General features: G+C 38.1%; 1 protein-coding gene across 2 annotated transcripts in view; it reads left to right on the forward strand.

Annotated features, from left to right (window-relative positions):
* The window catches only part of TRIP4 (thyroid hormone receptor interactor 4), a 63,389-nt gene that overhangs the window by 19,284 nt on the left and 24,962 nt on the right, over positions 1 to 19,143 (forward strand). For both annotated transcript variants that reach the window (XM_037054112.1, XM_037054111.1), the window contains exons 6-10: positions 865 to 994; positions 3,158 to 3,373; positions 7,646 to 7,772; positions 11,262 to 11,446; positions 18,754 to 18,878. In XM_037054112.1, coding sequence (XP_036910007.1) covers positions 865 to 994; positions 3,158 to 3,373; positions 7,646 to 7,772; positions 11,262 to 11,446; positions 18,754 to 18,878 — 783 coding nt within the window. The remainder of the gene's footprint in view (positions 1 to 864; positions 995 to 3,157; positions 3,374 to 7,645; positions 7,773 to 11,261; positions 11,447 to 18,753; positions 18,879 to 19,143) is intronic.

Raw genomic sequence — 19,143 nt, forward strand, 5'->3', positions numbered from 1 at the left:
TCAGTCTCTCTCTCTTGCTTTCGCTCTTGCTCTCTTTAAATTTTAAAAGAAAGATTTTAAAGGATTTTGAACAGGCCTAAAGTTTTATGTAAAGAGATAGGTCAGCCGTTATTATCACCTAGTTGTTTTCCTAACTAATTTTGGTTTTGTCACAGTTTATGGCTCTCTTTTCTGGACGATATGTGTATGTGTGTGTGTGTGCATGTGTGTGTGTATGTATGTATGTATGTATATGTATACATAGATATTTATACTATGTTTTCACAAAGGAGATAACACTGAGCCAAGGGATTAATATGGGCTTTAGATTTAGACCTAACTTTAAATTTTGTTTCTACCCTCTAATTTCTCTGTGAACTCAGTAAGCTATTGTTTCTGAACTTTAGTTTCTTATCTGTACAACAAAGATAATACAAACTTTCTCACAAGGTTATCATGAAGATTAAATAATACAATATATATTAAATGCCTTAGCATCTAATAAGTTCTCATTATTACTATCTCCCTTCTACAGTTTCTACTTTGTTCCATTATTTAGTTTTTCGTTTTGATATGTAAAAGTATGTTTAGAGGTGATATTCAGTTCACCCCAATAAAGTTTTCTATTTATAAGGCATTGTATATTGTGTGGTTAAATAGTTTGGTGATCCAGATTTCCATAATGGAAGAAATGGAGCTTAATAGTGTTGAGAACCTATTACGTGTCAAGCACTGTCTGTGTACTTGTTTGTTTTCCGTTGAAATGAAGTCTGTTGGTCATCAGAGTGGAGTTAGATCTTCTGATACTTTATTTTCTGCTGTGCAATATTAACAATTCATTTGTATTATAGGCTGACATCATTTGATTTCCTTATTGAATTTCAGGGTCAGAGAGTTCTGTAAAGGTGGATGTCTCTACCAAGGACCTTCTTCCTCATCAAGAATTGCGATTTAAGTCTGGTCTGGAAAAGGCTGTCAAGCATAAAGACAAACTGTTAGAGTTTGACAGAACTAGGTATGATGTGGTTAAAATAACAAATGCTAGGAAGCACGTTAGTCCACAGATTCTGCCTATTAAAACATTATTTTGGCCTTGACCAGGTAACTCCGTTGATAAGAATGTTGTCTCAATATGCCAAAGTTGTGGGTTCAATCCCTGGTTAAGGCACTTACAAAAACTACCCAGTGAAACATAAATAAGTGGAACAACAAATCAACATTTCTTTGTTTCTTCCCCTCTTTCTAAAATCAATAAATAAATTAAAAGAAAAAATCATTATTTTGGCACTTGATACAGTCTTAGGAATAGAGTATGAAAAAATTTATAGGAAAAGAATAAGAGGATGCTCTACATAGGAAGCCTACATTTGTTTTTGAATTTATGTTTGAATAAGATTGGCTCCCACCAAGAGGATCCTGAATTGGAACATTTTTTTTATTTTTGGCACATGCTAGTGAATTCCCCAGAAAGTTGATTTGGGTTGACAGAATTCCCCACTGGTTTCACTTGTAGCAATTCAATCATCATATATGTCAGAGTGCCTGCCTTGTGCACACTGCTGTGCTCGGCTCTGGAGAGTTTATTAGATACAGCCTCTGGGAGAGCCTAGGTAATGGCACATCAGGGGAAGGCATGATTTACCCTTCTCCTTCCCTTTGACACTACATGTGTTTTCTGATTCAATGATTAACATATTAAAAAATGTCCCTAAGTTGGCTTTTATATTCCTACACTTTTGTCATTTAGCTTACTGACTTCTCTTCAGGAAACAGAATTTGCCAGTTCTATTTTTTCTTTCTTTTTTTCATTTTTTTCTTTTGTACCAAATGCATATGTTGAAAACCAGTTAATGGTAAAGCAAATATTAAATATCACTTAAATGCTCACACTTCAAATGGCCATGTGAGAGTGTGAGGGTTCCTAGAGAGACTCCAAGTCTCTTACTTATTGTAACTGACCTAAGTGATCTGTCCCTGGCATTATGATCCTTTGGTTAGGCACACCTACCACTACCAAACTGTTTGCTATGAATATATGAGATACAACTCTGAAAGCTAGTCCTTAAGCACATCATCACAAGGTTTGTAATTCCATATTTACTCTTAATCCTTTAAAAATCATTTTTAGCCCTAGTCAGTAAAACTTAACATTAGAAATAGAATTAGAAATGGAGTACATTTCTTGATAAATAAAAACTGCAAAAGTGTCTCCCTATTGAAATGGCCCTTTTGCTGATGTGTTCAGTAGCACAACTTTCATTATTTAGATTTGCATATAGGACCAGTTTTCTCCTGAGACGTCTTAAACTTCCCACTTCCAGTCTACTTAATAACCTACAAATCCAGCTAAGTCCTGAATAATTGAAATAAATATATGAATATGATTTCAGTGATTTCCTGTGCCTGTGGAAAGGCGTGTTACAAATTTGTAATTATGCACAAATCCAATTGATTTGTGACTTTAGAGTTGTCACTTCACTTCTGTGAGCCCTGGGTTTATCATCTGTAGAATGAGAGAGTGGATCAAGATTTCTAGTTCTCAGTTTCTTTTTTGGTATAATCTTAGAAACAGGCCTGATTATCATATCTTAGATTGGCCATTGTATTAATATGGTACTGTAGATTTGGGCAGGGGGAACTGACATGTAGTAGTAGAGTAGTAGTAGTGGTAGAGACACACTAGGGTGTCCTAAGAGGGAGCCACAGGACTACAAGTCCAGATTACACCACCAGTTTCTAAGGGAAAGTGTAGCAATTGGCCCTAGCAGGAATAGACTGGGTCCCAGCTATAGAGGGACTCTGATGTTAAGTAAGCTGCCAAGGCATGAACTCAGATACAACAAAACCAGGCAAAAGCCCAGTTTCAGAAGATGAGGACTAGAGTAGTAAGAAGGCTAGAAGGACAGTGGATTAGGATGCTTTCTGTTTTCCTTCCTGAGGATGAGATTAGTTTTAGGAGCTAAACTGAACCTGCAGTGGGAATAAGATATATGCAGGAGCTGGGAACCAAGCGGAGCTTGACTTGGTTTTAGAACATTCTTGGGCCTCCTTGTTTGATATAATAACCTTTAGAACAGCATAAGAGGGAGCTGCCTTGAAATAGTTGTCCAGGAATCAAGTCCTTATTTGTCAATAGGTGGCCTAATTGCCAGGTCGTCTTCTTTTCTCTCTTTTCTAGCATTCGCAGGACCCAAGTAATTGATGATGAGTCAGATTACTTTGCCAGTGATTCTAACCAGTGGTTGTCCAAAATTGAGCGGGAAACTCTGCAGAAGCGAGAGGAAGAGCTAAGGGAATTTCGACATGCCTCTCGGCTCTCTAAGAAAATCACCATTGACTTTGCAGGCAGGAAGATAGTGGAAGATGAAAATCCGCTAGCCGAGTATCATAGCAAGTAAGTGGATAGCAGAAAGGGTCTGAAAGAAGGGGGTGGTTTGACTGTAAAAGATTTGCCTCTTCTAATGGATCTGTTATTTTTGTTTTAAAAAATTAATATATTTATTTGGAATAAAAACATAAAAATAAAATTTTTTATTTTATAAAATTTTCAAAATGAACAGAGGGGAGCTTGTCCTACTAGACAATCACTATTTTATAAAAAACTGTTTTTAAAACAATAAGTTACAGTTTGGGCACAGGACTAGATCACTGAAATGTAATAGAATCCAGAAAGAGACCTATGGGTCTACATTGTGTGTGCATGGATGTGTGTCTGTGTGTGTAAATTTAGTAACCGATAAAGGTAACATTTCTGAACAGTAAGGAAAGGATTAAATATATGATGGGATGATTGACCACCAGCTTAGAAAAAAAGTCTATAGTAGATCTCTACCTCAAATCATTCTGTGATAAGTTTGACTAAGAAGGTAAATATTAAAAAATAAAAGAATTAGAAAGAAATACAGAAATAAAGGAGAATGTAGTTGGTCTTGGTGTGATAAATCTCTTTCTAAGCAGGATATAAAACCCCGAAGTCAAAAAGACATAAGATATTTTAAATAAAGTAAAAATGTACCAGACTGGAAGGAAATATTTTCAATATTTTTAGTAGTCAAAGAGTAGCCCTGGCTGGTGTGGCTCAGTGGGTTGAGCCTGCGAACCAAAGGGTCACCTAGGTTGCAGACCAGGTCCCCAGTTGGGGGCGTGCAAGAGGCAACTGCACATTGATGTTTTTCTTCTCTTTCTCCCTCCCTTCCCTTCTCTCTAAAAATAAATAAATAAATATAAAAAATAGTCAAAGAGTAATATCTGTACTATATAAAGACTTGCAAATTAAAAGAAAAAGACAAGCCCTGGCTGGTGTAGCTCCATGAATTGATCACGGGCCTGTGAAGGAAAGGGTCGCTGGTTCAATTCCCAGTCAGGGCACATGCCTGGGTTGCAGGCCAGGTCCCCAGTAGGGGACACATGAGAGGCAACCATCCACTGATGTTTCTCTCTCACTCTTTCTCCTTCCCTTCCCCTCTCTCTAAAAATAAATAAATAAAATATTTTTTTAAAAAGAAAAAAATTGTGGAATAATGGGCAGAGGCGGAGTATAGACAATTTACAGGTAAGGAAATACAAATAGTCATTAAACATTTGAAAAGATGCTCAACTAGTTATCAAAGAAATGCAAATTTTTAAACAATGTATCATAAAATTGGCTAAAATAAAATATATATAATATTGCATAATCTGTGAGTGTAGGAAAATGGGTATGTTCTTTTACTGTAGATGGGAGTACTAAAATGGTACTGCTTCTTTCAGGCATACAGCTTGAATGCCCTACAGTTATATACCCTACAGTTGAATGCCTTTTTAGGAGAGAAACAAGCACAAGCAAGGTTAGGCTTTGAGGTGCCTTGTGTCCCCTGTGTTCATGTGACTTGAACAATGGCCAGTGTGAATTACACAGCAGAGGGCCAGTCCCTAGTTCTGAACTAAATATATGTAAATTGTGTGTGTGTGTGTGTGTGTGTGTGTGTGTATGAATATGAATAGAGGCACACACAGCTGCACAGAAGGAAGAGCATAGGGAGCCCCCCCCAAAGTCAGTACGAATAAAAATAATAAAATGTTACAACTGCAGTACCAAGAGTGAATTTTAAAGTACACTATGGATTTGAGGTGATAATGATGTGTCATTGTAGGTTGATTAATTGTTTCAGATGTACCATTCTCATGAGGGATGGTTGATAATAGGGGAGGCTCTGAATGTGTGGGGCCAGGGAATATATGGGAAATTTCTGAATCTTACATTCAGTTGTGTTATGAACCTAAAACTGCTCTAAAGAATTAAATCTTTAGATTTAATCTAAGTGGAAAAATTGCCACTTAGAGTTGGCAAGGGGTACACATATTGGCTCCAGCACAGTACTGAAAAAAAGCTCATAGAGATCTTACCCTGATTTCTGTTTTGAAAAAGACACACCTCTCTTTCTATGTGTGTGTCTCTCATACACACACTGCACCCCTAGATGATACTGAAAATAGTAGTGTTCTTCACAGTCCTTGGCTTTTCTCTTTCAATCCTGGAAAGTCTACTGTAGAATTTTCCTAAACAAAGGTTATTCTCTCCTATAAGAAATTCTACCACTGATTATTTTTACCCATTATGTATATGATAGATATAAAGAAAAAATATTTCTGAGTGATGGGTTTAGGAATTTCTTTCCTTTCTATTAATTTGTATTTCTAATAATGAAGATGGATTGCTTTACCAATATAAATCATTTCATATCTAATTTAAAAAAGAGGGTAAGCCTTTTAGAAGTGAAATTGGGCAGCATCTCAAAATTTAAATTGTGTAAACTTTTTTTAAAAAAATATTTTTTAAATTTATTTATCTTTAGAGGGTAAGGAGAGAGGGAGAGAAACATCAATGTATGGTTGCCTTTCATGCATCCCCTGCTGGAGGCTCGCCTGCAGGGAACCAGCCTGCAACCCAGGCATGTACCCTGACTGGGAATTGAACCACGATCCTCTGGTTCGCAGGCCTGTGCTCAATCCACTGAGCTACGCCAGCCAGGGCTAGTTCTCTCTCTTCTTTTTAAAGATTTTATTTATTTATCTTTAGAAGGGAAGGGAAGGAGAGAGGGAGAGAAATATTAATGTATGGTTGCCTCTCGTGAGTCCTCTGCTAGGAACTGGCCTGCAACCCAGGCATATGCCTTGACTGGAAATCAAACCACAATTGTGTGGTTCGCAGGCCCGCGCTCAATCCACTGAGCTATGCCAGGCAGGGCTAAATTGTGTAAACTTTTTGACTTATCAACTATACACCAGATATCAAGTGCTAGTTTCTTCATTTTTTTCTCAACAATTAAAAAAATATTTTCTATTTTGACACATGAAAAATGATATTTCATTATAATTTATATTTACATATCTATGCTTTGGTTGTATGTTAGTAAGTCTGAACATTCTAAAAATGAATTGATTAGCTATTTGTATTATTTCTTTTATACATTATAGAGTTCTGGATATACTCACCACTGTATTGTGTCTTAAATCTACAGTATTTCCCTCCTTCAGATCCCACTGCCCCACCACCGTATTTTAGACTCACCTCTTCCTTCAAATTCTTGTACTTTTTTTTTAAGCTTTATGTCTCTGTTTTTGCTTCTCCTTTGGTTTGGAAATCCCTCCCCCAACCTCTGCCTTTCAAATATCTGCTTCTCTCTTGAACCTACTTAGTACAGCACATGGGATGATAGGATAATAACCACCAGATGGATTGTGTCTCATAGTATTAATTACATTCTCTCATGTTTTGTTCATCTTTATACCTCTCTTAAACCTGCAAATTAGATTGTAGGCTTTTTGAAGGCAGGAACCAATGTCCTCCACACCTTTTAAGTTGCCTTGCATATAAGAGGTTCCTAACAACGCTCTCTTTGATTTTATTGAAGGTCAGGTTCAGCCTCTTCTACTGGTAGAAGCTTTTCATTATGTTGTGCCTCAGAATTATCATCATCCACATTTGTCAAGCATCCAGCAGGGGCATGGAGTAAAGTAGCAAGTAATGTAGTACTATAGAATAGAATAAGATACTGTTTCTACAGGACCTGTGGTCTCTTACTTATCCAGGAGTATGTGTTCCCCAAATGAAAATTATCACATAGGTTTAGAGCCTAGTAATCACACCAAACATGACCATAGGTTGTATCTGATGAGTAAGTAGTAGGTGCTACAGGACTTCAGAGAAAGGAGGAAGCATTTTTGTATAGGGCCAGTAGAGGGCCTCAATAGAACTTTGGGGCCTTGAAACAAGGCTAGAATTCAGATCAGTAGGGAAGAGTGGAGTGAGGGATTCCTGAGTGGGCAGTGAAATAATTGAATGTGTTGAGTAAATAGGCTGTGGTAGAGTAATACTGTCTTGAGGGTCAGGCTGTTTCCAGGCTACTTTTCTAGTTCTGGCATTTTAATAATCTAGATAAACAGATGAATGATTGTAGTATGCCCAACGTGTTTTCTTAGCATTCTGGAACATTTGCTAACTCATTCCTTAGTGTTCTTGGAGTAAATAGAAAGAAGTTGTGGGGCCAGGGAAGGAGGTCATCCACGAACCCCTCTTTGAATTTTAAATTTTGTTATTGTAGAAGGGTTGTTTGTGATGGTAAGTAAGGATGTTCTGAGCATAGAACATTACCAATTATTGCATCCTTTGGTTTGTTAACCACAGACGAGATGAGGCAATACAGGCCATTGCCAGTGGAACCTTGAACCAACCACTGACCAAATTGGATAGATCTTCTGAAGAGCCTTTGAGAATTCTGGTGAATCCCAACCTGTACCAGTCCCCTCCCCAGGTTAGTGGACCTTTGCTGTAACTGATAATGGGAGAAGTTTGGGCCCCTATTTCTCCTTTGAAGTATGCCTCTTCGATAGGCTTTAAATACTGATCTGCTTTCTCAACAGTTACCAAGACTGGCTCAATATATTCCAGTCTTTTTGCTTCACTTCTGACAAGTTGACCTATATTATCTTCTGAGTATTTCCAAAGAGAGGTCTTTGTTAAGTGCTGTGGAGATTTAGACAGTAATTCCATGGTCCTTTTGTTAATGGTTTATTTTGGGGGTGGAGTATATCTTTTATAGAATATGGGTAGTCCCATAAGTGATGTTTTACTTTAATACATTAATTCACATACCCATTATTGTCATTTATTTTTCTATCAAGTACATTAAACATCTGCTCTGTACAAGGACAGTAGAAAGTGGTCAACCAGACATTATTTCTATCTTTAAAGAATTCATGGGCACGTAGGGGAAAAGATTACATAGGCAGCTCTGAGACTAATGGAGATATAAATGAAGTATGTGGAAATCTGAGGAAGGAAAGACTACTTCCATTTGAGGGGAATAAAAAGGGCTTTTATAGGGAAGCTGGCATTGATTAAAAGTAAATATCTAAGAAAATGGATGTTTGGGGATGGTGGGAAAAATATTTCAGGTAGAATGAACTGTGGGAGTAAGGCATGGGTACACAAAAGCATGGGAGATATATATGGAGTAGTGAATGTAGGCCACCTAGCTAGTGCTCATAAAAGGAATTATTATGAAATATTAGAGTAGGGTTAGGTAGGTAGAAAGAGCTTAAATGTTTAGGTAGGAATCTTTCATATTTTTATTTTGTAAATAAATGTGAGCCAGAGAAGGTTCTTAAACAGAGAGGTGCAATCAGAGCAGTGGTTTAGATAGCTTAACTGGAAGTATTTGCTCCCAGCACAGTGTGCATGCCAGGTTCTTTGCTAGGTGCTGGAAGATTGAAAGATGAAGCACGAACTCCTGTCCTTAAGGACTTCAAATTTAGTGGGAAGAATGTTTGAATACAAGTAATTAAAATTCATTAAGGTAATTGTTATGATGGGCACATGTCATAGGTATAATAGGACTTTAGGAGAGTGTTCATAAGCCCACCAAAGAAGTCACAAAAGAAAGAGTGTTTGAGAGGATACTAAAGGAATGAATAGTAATTTCCAAGCAGACAAATCTGGGAAGGGAATTCCAGAGAGAAGGTACATCATGTACAAAGTATCAGCAGTTCAAGACCATTGTAGGTTTGGAGAACCACAAGTAATTAAATATTGTTAGAAAATAAAATTGGATTGGTAAATAAATTAGTTTCCTAGGGAAGCCATGTAGCACAACTGGATGTTGGCTTACATCAACAGAAATTTATTTTTCTGACTGTTCTCAACACTGAAATCAAGGTGTGGGCAGGGCCACACTCCCTTGGAAGGCTCTACCGCAGAATGCTTTCTTGCCTCTTTGAGCTTCTGGTGTCTGCAGTGCATCCTTTGGTTTGTAGCTGTGTCACTCTAATCTTTGCCTCTGTCTTCACCTGGCCTTTTTCTGTGTGCCTTTGTCTCTGTGTGTTCTCTCCTTTCATAAGGACACCAATCATTAGATTTGGGGTCCACCCTAATCCATTATGACCTTATCTTCACTTGATTACATCTGCAAAGACTCTACTTCCAAGTAAGGCTCTGGGTGGACATAAACTCTGGGAGGATACTACTTAATCCAGTATAGTAGGCAACATCTCATCATGAAAGCCTTTATATCTCATGCTAGGGAGATTAGGTTTAATCCTAATACAGGCAAAGAAGAGGCCTTGATGAATTTTAGTAAGTTGGCTTGACTTCCATGCCTGTGTGGAGAATGGATTGGGAGAGGAGTAAGACTAGAAGCAGGGAAACTGCTGAGAAGGTTGTTACAGTAGCCTGGTAGGGAGATGCTGAGGGCCTAAATTAGTGTGGCGCTAGCAAGACAGTAGAGTTATTCAGCGACTAAAAATGTAGATGAGGAGACCAGTTAGCAGGCTCTATAATAGTATTATTGAAAGGTAATAAGATTGAGCAAAAAGGAAAAATGACTCATGGACAACATTGTGGCAACTGGGGAGAGGAGTAGGGTATAAGGGGGACAGATAGTAATGAGAATATGTCAGTTAAAAAAATAAAAGCTTAGAGTCAGAACTCAACAAAACTAATAGATTAATTTAGCAAAGTGGCTGTGAGAATAGAGAAACCAATATTAACAAGAACTGTAAGAAAATAGAGAATGTTGGCCTCAGAATTGTTCAAATATCAACATTTTTGTGAAATCACTTATTTCCCCTCTAATGAAATCAGTTCATCTTCTGTGTTCCTACTTAAAGGCTTATATCCCTGTGTGGTATTTACTCAATTCTGCCTTATGTTTTAGATAGTTATTTATCCAAATAACTGTCTGTCTTCTATTAGGATTATAAGTTCCTTGAATGCAAGAACTGTATCTTTTATATATTTTATATGTGTTGCTACTTTATGCCTTTTCATATAGTTAAGTATTTATATATTTCTTTTTAAGACACAAAACAGTTTATTAGACTTACAGGATTTTGTTGCAGAAGGATTCTTAGGGATTTATTTAGTCCAACCCCATTATTTTACAGTTGAGAAAACTGAAACCTTTAGGAGTTAAATGATTGCTCAGAGTTTCTAGACTACCACTCTAACATTTTTTATCCTGTAAATTATACTAAATAGTCAAAAATTAACGCAACTAACCCCAACCTCGCCATCCTAATAAAGCCTCTTTCCCCCTTAAATTTCGGAGCACACAGTCTTCTTGCTCTGGGTGGAAGGAACATTAACTCTTGTTGTTCTCTGACTGAGCTACTGCCAGAACTCTTCCTTCTCCCATAAGTACCTGTGCTCTGTAATTTTTCTATCCTCTTTACATGTTGGGACTCTTCTTTCTGTAGTGATTCATCTTTCTTTTCGGGGACAAGTTGTTCAGGTCAGGGTAAGAAAGTACTTCATGCATCCAAGAGTCAGAACTGCTGCCCCTAACAACGTCTGTTTGACTTTATCATAGTACCAGCATGCGATCCTGCACCCTAAGTACATGAAAAATGTGTAGATGAAATTGTTGAACCTTCATTTGGCTGGTAGATTTGTGTTGGGAAAGTTTTCACATTCAGCTTGTGAAAGTTTTCACAAGCATAAAGTGGAAAAAAATTACAGATCAATTATTTGGTCTGATAGTTGTGCAATTGCTGGAATTAGGAAGCTTTGTATGGAGATTTCAACATTCTAATTATCTTTTAAGATGAGACCTTGTTACCATACCTGGGGCTCCTACTGAATTTATACTTACTCTAGCATTTTTGGCCCTGTTTCAGGCAAAGATGGGATAAAGTTTTCTAAGAATATGTTCCTTCTTCATGATTAGCAGCATTCATGTTATTTTTTATACCTTCTTTAAGTTCTTCCCTTTTCAGAACGTATGTTTGGTTTTTTTCCCATATAGTGGATAGATCAGACAGGTGTAGCCTCGCAGAAGAAGCCTTTGCATCCAGCAGGATCAGAACAGTTCAACTCAAACCGGCACCAGTTACGAATCCAGGACGAAGAATTTCAAGAAGGCTTTGATGCTGGCTGGTGCCTCTCTATGCATCAGCCCTGGGCTTCTCTGCTTGTCAGAGGGATTAAAAGGTAAGAACAGCAGTGAATCTTGGCAGTAAGAGATTTTACAGTGGCATAAGGTTGATTTAGAACTATGGATTGTAATCTATTTTCCCTAATCTAGAGATGATTTAGAATATTCTTTAGTACATAGAATTTTAAGTGCTATATTCATATCACTGACTAAATAGTTCTTTATTGTTGTTCTTGTTTCTTTTTTTTTTTACTGAATGGCTTTTATTTTTTTTTAATATAATAAAGTGGCTGTGAGAATAGAAATTATAATTATTTATTATAATTAGAGATTATAAATAGAGATTATAATTATATAGAATTATTGATTATACCATTACAGTTGTTCTATTCCCCCCTTCATTCCCCTCCACCCTGCACACCCCCTTCCCCATCCATCCCCCCTTTAGTTTATGACCACGTGTCTCAAGTTCTTTAGATTCTATATTTCCCCCACTATTCTTGCCCTCCCCCCATCTATTTTTTACCTACCATCTATGCTACTTATTTTCTGTATCTTCTCCCTCCTTCTCCTCCTCCCACTCCCCTGTTGCTAACCCTTCATGTGTTTTTCATTTCTATGGTTCTGCTCCTGATTCAGCTGTCCTCTTGGATTGCTTTTGTTTTAGGTGTGGTTGTTAGTAAGTGTGAGTTTGCTGTCCTTTCACAGTTCATATTTTTTATCTTCTTTTTCTTAGATAAGTCCCCTTAACATTTCATACAATAAGGGCTTGGTGATGATGAACTCCTTGAATTTGATCTTATCTGAGAAGCACTTTATCTGCCCTTCCATTCTAAATGAAAGGTTTGCTGGATAGAGCAATCTTTGATATAGGTCTTTGGATTTCCTTTTTTTAAAAAATATATTTTATTGATTATACCATTACAGTTTTTCTATTCCCCCCTCTTCATTCCCCTCCACTCGCACACTCCCTCCCCCACCATTCTCCCCCCCTTAGTTTATAACCACGTGTCTCAAGTTCTTTAGATTCTATATTTCCCCCACTATTCTCACCCTCCCCACTACCTATTTTCTACCTACCATCTATGCTATTTTCTGTACCTTCTCCCCCCTTCTCCCCCTCCCACTCCCCTGTTGCTAACCCTCCATGTGTTCTTCATTTCTATGGTTCCACTCCTGATCTAGCTGTCCTCTTGGTTTGCTTTTGTTTTAGGTGTGGTTGTTAATAACTGTGTGTTTGCTGTCCTTTCACTGTTCATATTTTTCATCTTCTTTTTCTTATATAAGTCCCTTTAGCATTTCATATAATAAGGGCTTGGTGATGATGAACTCCTTGAACTTGACCTTATCTGAGAAGCACTTTATCTGTCCTTCCATTCTAAATGAAAGTTTTGCTGGATAAAGCAATCTTGGCTGTAGGTCTTTGGATTTCATGACTTGGAATACTTCTTTCCAGCCCCTTCTTGCCTGTAAGGTCTCTTTTGAGAAATCCGCTGACAGTCTGATGGGTACTCCTTTGTAGGTGACTGTCCCCTTATCCCTTGCTGCTTCTAGGATTCTCTCCTTCATTTTAGTCTTGGCTAATGTAATTATGATGTGCCTTGGTGTGTTCCTTCTTGGGTCCAACTTCTTTGGCACTCTCTGAGCTTCCTGGATTTCCTGGAAGTCTATTTCCTTTGCCAGACTGGGGAAGTTCTCCTTTATTATTTGTTCAAATATGTTTTCCACTCGTGGCTGTTTCTTTCCCCCTTCTGGTACCCCTATAATTCGGATGTTGGAACGTTTAAAGATGTCCTGGAGGTTCCTAAGCCTCTCATTTTTTTTGAATTCTTGTAACTTCACTTTTTCCTGTTTGGTCATTTCTTCCTTCCTTCTGGTCCACTCCCTTGATTTGAGTCCCAGTTTCCTTTCCATCACTATTGGTTTCCTGTGCATTTCCCTTCATTTCAATTAGTTTATCCTTCATATGTTCCTCTAATTTATGGCTAAAATCAAACAGTTCTATGAGCATCCTGATCATCAGTGTCTTGAATTGTGCATCTGAGAGGTTCGCTATTTCCTGGTCACTTAGAGTTTTTGGCTATGGAGCTTTGAGTTCTTCTTGAGCCATATTTTGGACTGTTCGTGCCTGTTACGTATGAGGAGCAGAGCCCTAGGTGTTTACCAGGGCGGGGCAACCTAGTTGCTGGCTTGTGACCCGCTGTATGTAGGGGTGGGGCCAAAGGAAAGCAATGGCGGGCCACTTCTGCTACCTCCCACCTCCACCGTGGGCCTTGTGGTCTGTCCCGTGCTGCTGGTGGGTTCGCCTGCTGGGGCCTGCACTGTTCGTCTCACTGCTCACTCCTTTGCTGGTTTATCTGCACGCAAATGTGTGACCGCAGCCAGCCTGCCGCCCCGAGCCTTCACTGGGTCAGCCCAACGTGGAGCTGCCTGGGTGCCTGGGGTCGGGGGATCTTTCCTGCCTGTCCCTGCTCTGCTGCTGGCTCTGCCCCTCTTACCTGTCCAGTTGAACGGTTTGTTGTTGTCGGACTTCCATATAGTTCAATTTTCTGTTCTTTGGCTGCGTCTTTGTTCTCCAAACATTTGTTGTATTCAAACATGGTTGTGGGAGAAGGCACAGTGTTTCCACTTATGCCTCCATCTTGGCGGAAGTCCTACTGAATGGGTTTTAAAAACAGGTTTAAATGGTTATGGATTTTAATCATAATGAAGAATAGAATACCAGTTTTTTTTCCATCTTTGATAAAAGTTCTCTTGGCTTTGCCTTTTTTTTTTTAAAGATTTTATTTATTTATCTTTTAGAGGGGAAGGGAAGGAGAGAAGGAGAGAAGCATCAATGTGTTTGCCTCTCGTGAGTATCCTGCTGGGAACTGGCCCGCAACCCAGGCATGCGCCCCGCCTGGGAATCGAACCGCGATCGTGTGGTTCGCAGGCCCGCGCCCAATCCACTGAGCTATATACCAGCCAGGGCGGCTTTGCCTTTGTAATATACCACTCAGCAACTTTAATGGTTTGATCCTATTTGAAATTCAAAGTTTTTAATGCCTATTTATTAGTTTTTTAAGATTCTAGCCTAACTGTGCTTTCCCCCTCCCTCCCTCCCTCCCTCCCTTCCTTCCTTCTGTTCATCCATCTATCTGTCTATTTATCTGTCTGAGTAACCATACCAAGAAACTATTTTACCACAAATTCTTTTCTACAAAAATTGAGGGAAGTAGTGAGGGATTGGATGGGGTGTAATAGAGTTGAGTCATACCTATTAGTGATGGCAGTAATAGTTTACAACTCCATGGTTTTATACGTTTCTTCTCAATTTGGTTTTTTAAAATAGGATTTTTTTTGCTTTTATAATGTAAATAAACATTGAAAGATACAGAAAAATAGCTAGAAAAAGAAAGATCACTTGTAATTCCATCACCTAGGAACAGCTACTGTTAGCATTTTGGAGTGTTTATATTCTTTTTCCTATGCAAACTGTTATATAGTGAGGTCATAATATATACAGGGTTCAGCACAAGTAACACCCTTTTTTCATTACCAAGTATTTTATTACAAAATCATAAGCATGTAATTCTGTAACATAACAGTATCACACTCAAGTACACCATGTGACATTTTAGGTGAAATGTTCAAATTAAAACTATAAATTATTACACATATTATTACCCTACCAACCACACTCAAGCAGGCGTTACTTCTGCCAGACTCTATTTTAATGTTTGTGTTTTTCTTCTTTCACTTATCATTACAGTTATTTTTCCTTTTTTATTCATTTTTATTAAGATAAAACTTACATATAACATTGTATTTGTTTAAGATATACAGCATAATGATTTGATTTATATGTATATATTGCAAAATGATTGTCACAGTGAGTTTAGCATCCATCACCCACTGCATATAGTTACACATTTTTTGGTTTTTGTCATGACAATTTTTAAGATCTATTTTCTTTTTAAAGATTTTATTTATTTACTTTTAGGGAGGGGAAGAGAGGGAGAAATAAGGGGAGAGAAACATCAGTGTGTGGTTGCCTCTCTTGCGCACCCCTGACTGGGGACCTGGCCCACAGCCCAGGCATGTGCCCTGACTGGGAATTGAACCGGTGACCCTTTGGTTCACAGGCTGTCACTCAGTCCACTGAGCCACACCAGCCTGTGCAGATCTATTTTCTTAGCAGCATTCAGATATATACAATAAAGTATTGTTAACTTTAGTCACCATGCTGTATGTCCCCAGGACTTATATATAAGTGGGAGTTTGTAACTTTTGACTATTTCCCCTGTTTCCTTCTGGCAACTACCAATCTGTTTTCTATACCTGTGAGTTTGTTTTTTTTCACATTCTACATGTAAGTGAGATCATATAGTGTTTGTCTTTCTCTAACTTATGTCCCTCAGCAAAATGCCCTCAAAATCTGTCCATGTTGTTGCAAATGGCAGGATCTCCTTAATTTTTGTGGCTGTGAATAATATTTAATTGTATATAATCATATTTTTTAATCCATTCATTCGTCATTGGACACTTAGGTTATTTCCCTGTCTTGGCTGTTGTGAATAATGCTGCACTGAGTATGGGAGTGCAGATATCTCTTTGTCCCATCTCATTTATCAATTAAAATTTTATATGCCTGGCAGTATCCTAATTCATAACAGTGATGATACTTTATCTTTAAATAGAATTTTACAGTTTTCAAAGCAGTAACTCTATATTGATCAGGCCAGTATTATTACAGTCTTGGACAAATGAGGGCACTTAAGCGGGCAAAGGTAAAGTAGCTTGCTCTGAATTACAAAGTTAGTTTATGGCAGAGATGGTTCAGATTTCAAAGTGCTTTTTCCACTCTGTGTAAGCTTCAGTCATTTCTCCACTTTCCTGAAAGAAAATTTATCATTAGCATTTAGGAACAGTCATTTGTGTGTTAGTGTTTTCATGATTAGTTGGGATTTCCCTCCTTCGTTAAGGTGCATTACTGTTCTTCTACCCCGTTGAAGATGGGCTTTCTTGCTTTGGCTCCTAATTGTTTTATGGTTCTTGTGTGTAATGCTCTTAGGGCAAGTGCATTTTTTAAAATACTTTATTTATTCATTTTTAGAGAGAGGAGAAGGAAAGGAGAAAGAGAGGGAAAGAAACATAGATCGGTTGCCTCTTACATGCTGCCAACAGGGGGCCTGGCCCACATCCCAGGCATGTGCCCTGGCTGAGAATTGAACCAGCAACCCTTTGGTTTGCAGGCTGGCACTCAATCCACTGAACCATAATACCAGCTAGGGCAGAGCCAGTGCATTTGAGTTTGCTTCTGCTCCAGGGCAACAAGGCTCTCAGATATCTATTTTCTCATTCAGTTCTCTGCAATTTAGGTGTCTTCCCTTTTAATTTTTATTTTCTTTTTCAATGTTTACATATTTATTTTAGAGAGAGAGAGAGAAACATAGTTTGTTGTTCCATTTATTTATGCATTCATTGGTGGTTTCTTATATGTGTCCTGACCAAGGATCCAACTTGCAACCTTGGTGTATTGGACAACATTCTAACCAACTGAGCTACCTGGCCAGGGTAGGTGTTTTTCTTTTAAAACAATTTTTAAAAAATGTTGCCCGGCTGGTGTATATCAGTGGATTGAGCATGGGCTGTGAACCAAAGGGTCACTGGTTTGATTCCCAGGCAGGATACATGCCTGGGTTGTGGGCTGGGTCCCCAGTGGGGGCCACGTGAGAGGCAACCACACACTGATGTTTCTCTCCCTCTCTTTCTCCTTCCCCTCCCCTCTCTCTAAAAATTAAAAAAAAAGAAATAAAAAATGTGTTTATTGATGTTAGACGGGAAAGAGGATAGAGAAAGAAAGAAACATGGATGTGAAAAGTAACATTGATTGGTTGCCTGCTGTAGGCTCCCTGACTGGAGATTGAACCTACAACCTAACTGTGTGTGCCCTTACTGGGAATTGAATCCCGAACCTTTTGGTGTTTGGGATGACACTTCAACCAACTGAATCACACCTGCCAGGGCAGGTGCTTTCCTTTTTTAAGGTAGAAAACTAAACAGCTTGTTCTCTGCTGAGGGAATCAGAGAGTTTACATTTTTCTCATCCTGTTTTGGATCTGTATTACTCAGATTTTCTCACTGAAAAGAACAGGATGAGCAGCATCCAACTCACAATCATTAGTCCCGCATAAATAAAGTGGGTGGTTCTGCCACACTTGTGAGATTATTTTCCAAGTAATCCTTAAGGTTACTTGGTGTAGATTCATTCCTCATTTACTGAGTACTTCCTACGTACCCAGCGCTCTCCTAAAAAATTCTCTATATTGGAAAACTAAGGATATGAGAAATTCTCTATTACCCATCATAAGAATAGTATCATAAGGGTATATTATCAATGTTCTTTATTTTATTGATGGGAACTAAAAAAGAGAGAAACATCATCTACAAAGAGAAACATCTTTTTGTAATCTTTGGAGTAATTACATTCTCTTGAATACATTCTGTTATTCCACATAAAGATCCATTCATACTAGTCAACAGGTTGTTTAATCATCTACAAAGGACATAACCCTTTATAGAATACTTAAAAATATAAATGCCTGGTTGGTGTAGCTCAGTGGATTGAGCATGGGCCTGCAAACCAAAGTGTTGCCAGTTGAATTCCCCGTCAGGGCACAGGCCTGGGTTGTGGGCCAGGTCCCCAGTAGGGGGCATGTGAGAGGCAAACACACATTGATGTTTTTCTTCTTCTCTTTCGCCCTCCCTTCCCGACTCTCTAAAAATAAATCTTAAAAAATATATATAAATGAATATGGTTGCATTTTAAAGAGTAAAGATGATAAGCACTTTTACTTAAATTCTATTAAATAATAATTATAAAGGTAACTATTAGATAACTATAGGTAACTATTAGGTAAAGGTAACTACCTAATAAAGGTAACTATTCTTGAGTTATTTGTGGGTGAGAATTTTTCTGTCTGGTTGGAGAACAATTAATTAACAAAGAAATTAGCCTTTGACTCAAAGGCAAGGATTTCCATTTTTGCGGGACAACTTGGATGCCTTGAAAATAGAAGATTTAGATTATAAAAATTCCAAAGCTAGTGAAAACTCCCAGTCTGAATTATCGAAATTAGATTTAAAAAATTGGAACTGAGAGAGATGAATTGTCTTTCGTCTAACAACTGGAAAAACAAGAGAACACAGTTCATACTCAAGTGCAGAGTAGTGTGAGAGAATTGCTTTTCCCTCAAATAGCCCTCTTGTTGAGGTGTCATCTACAGATCTGTTTATTCAACTGGATAATTTGCTGTATATTAGGATATCCTTCTGGGCACTAGAATTTAGATTCTTTTTGCTAAATCTATACTTATTTAAGGGTGGAAGGCAGAAGCTGGTATACCCCTCACAGAGGAAGACTTTGGATAGCAGCCACAGCCAAAAGACCCTCCCCTCAAGAAGTCTCAGAACTCCAGACTACATATCGTTTTCTTCGTGGGGAAGGTAACGGCCGTGTTCTCCTTTCAGTCTTATTTTGTGGGAGACTTCATTAACATTCACATTTTTCACTGCTTTCTGTGGCATTTTGGGGAGTTGAAAGTGACTTTAAACTTTATGTATTTTTAGTGGCAAATTATAGACACCTGTTGAAAGTATTAATTTGCCAAACAGTGCAAATAAAAATATCAGACAAAACACCAGAAATCAACCAACTAGTCTTACTTTTAGGTGAGAAAAATGTTTTACTTACTTACTTACTTTACATATG

Source organism: Sturnira hondurensis, unplaced genomic scaffold (assembly GCF_014824575.4).
Source record: "Sturnira hondurensis isolate 20B ecotype Veracruz unplaced genomic scaffold, ASM1482457v3 Scaffold0008196, whole genome shotgun sequence".
Classification (NCBI taxonomy): Eukaryota; Metazoa; Chordata; class Mammalia; order Chiroptera; family Phyllostomidae; genus Sturnira; species Sturnira hondurensis.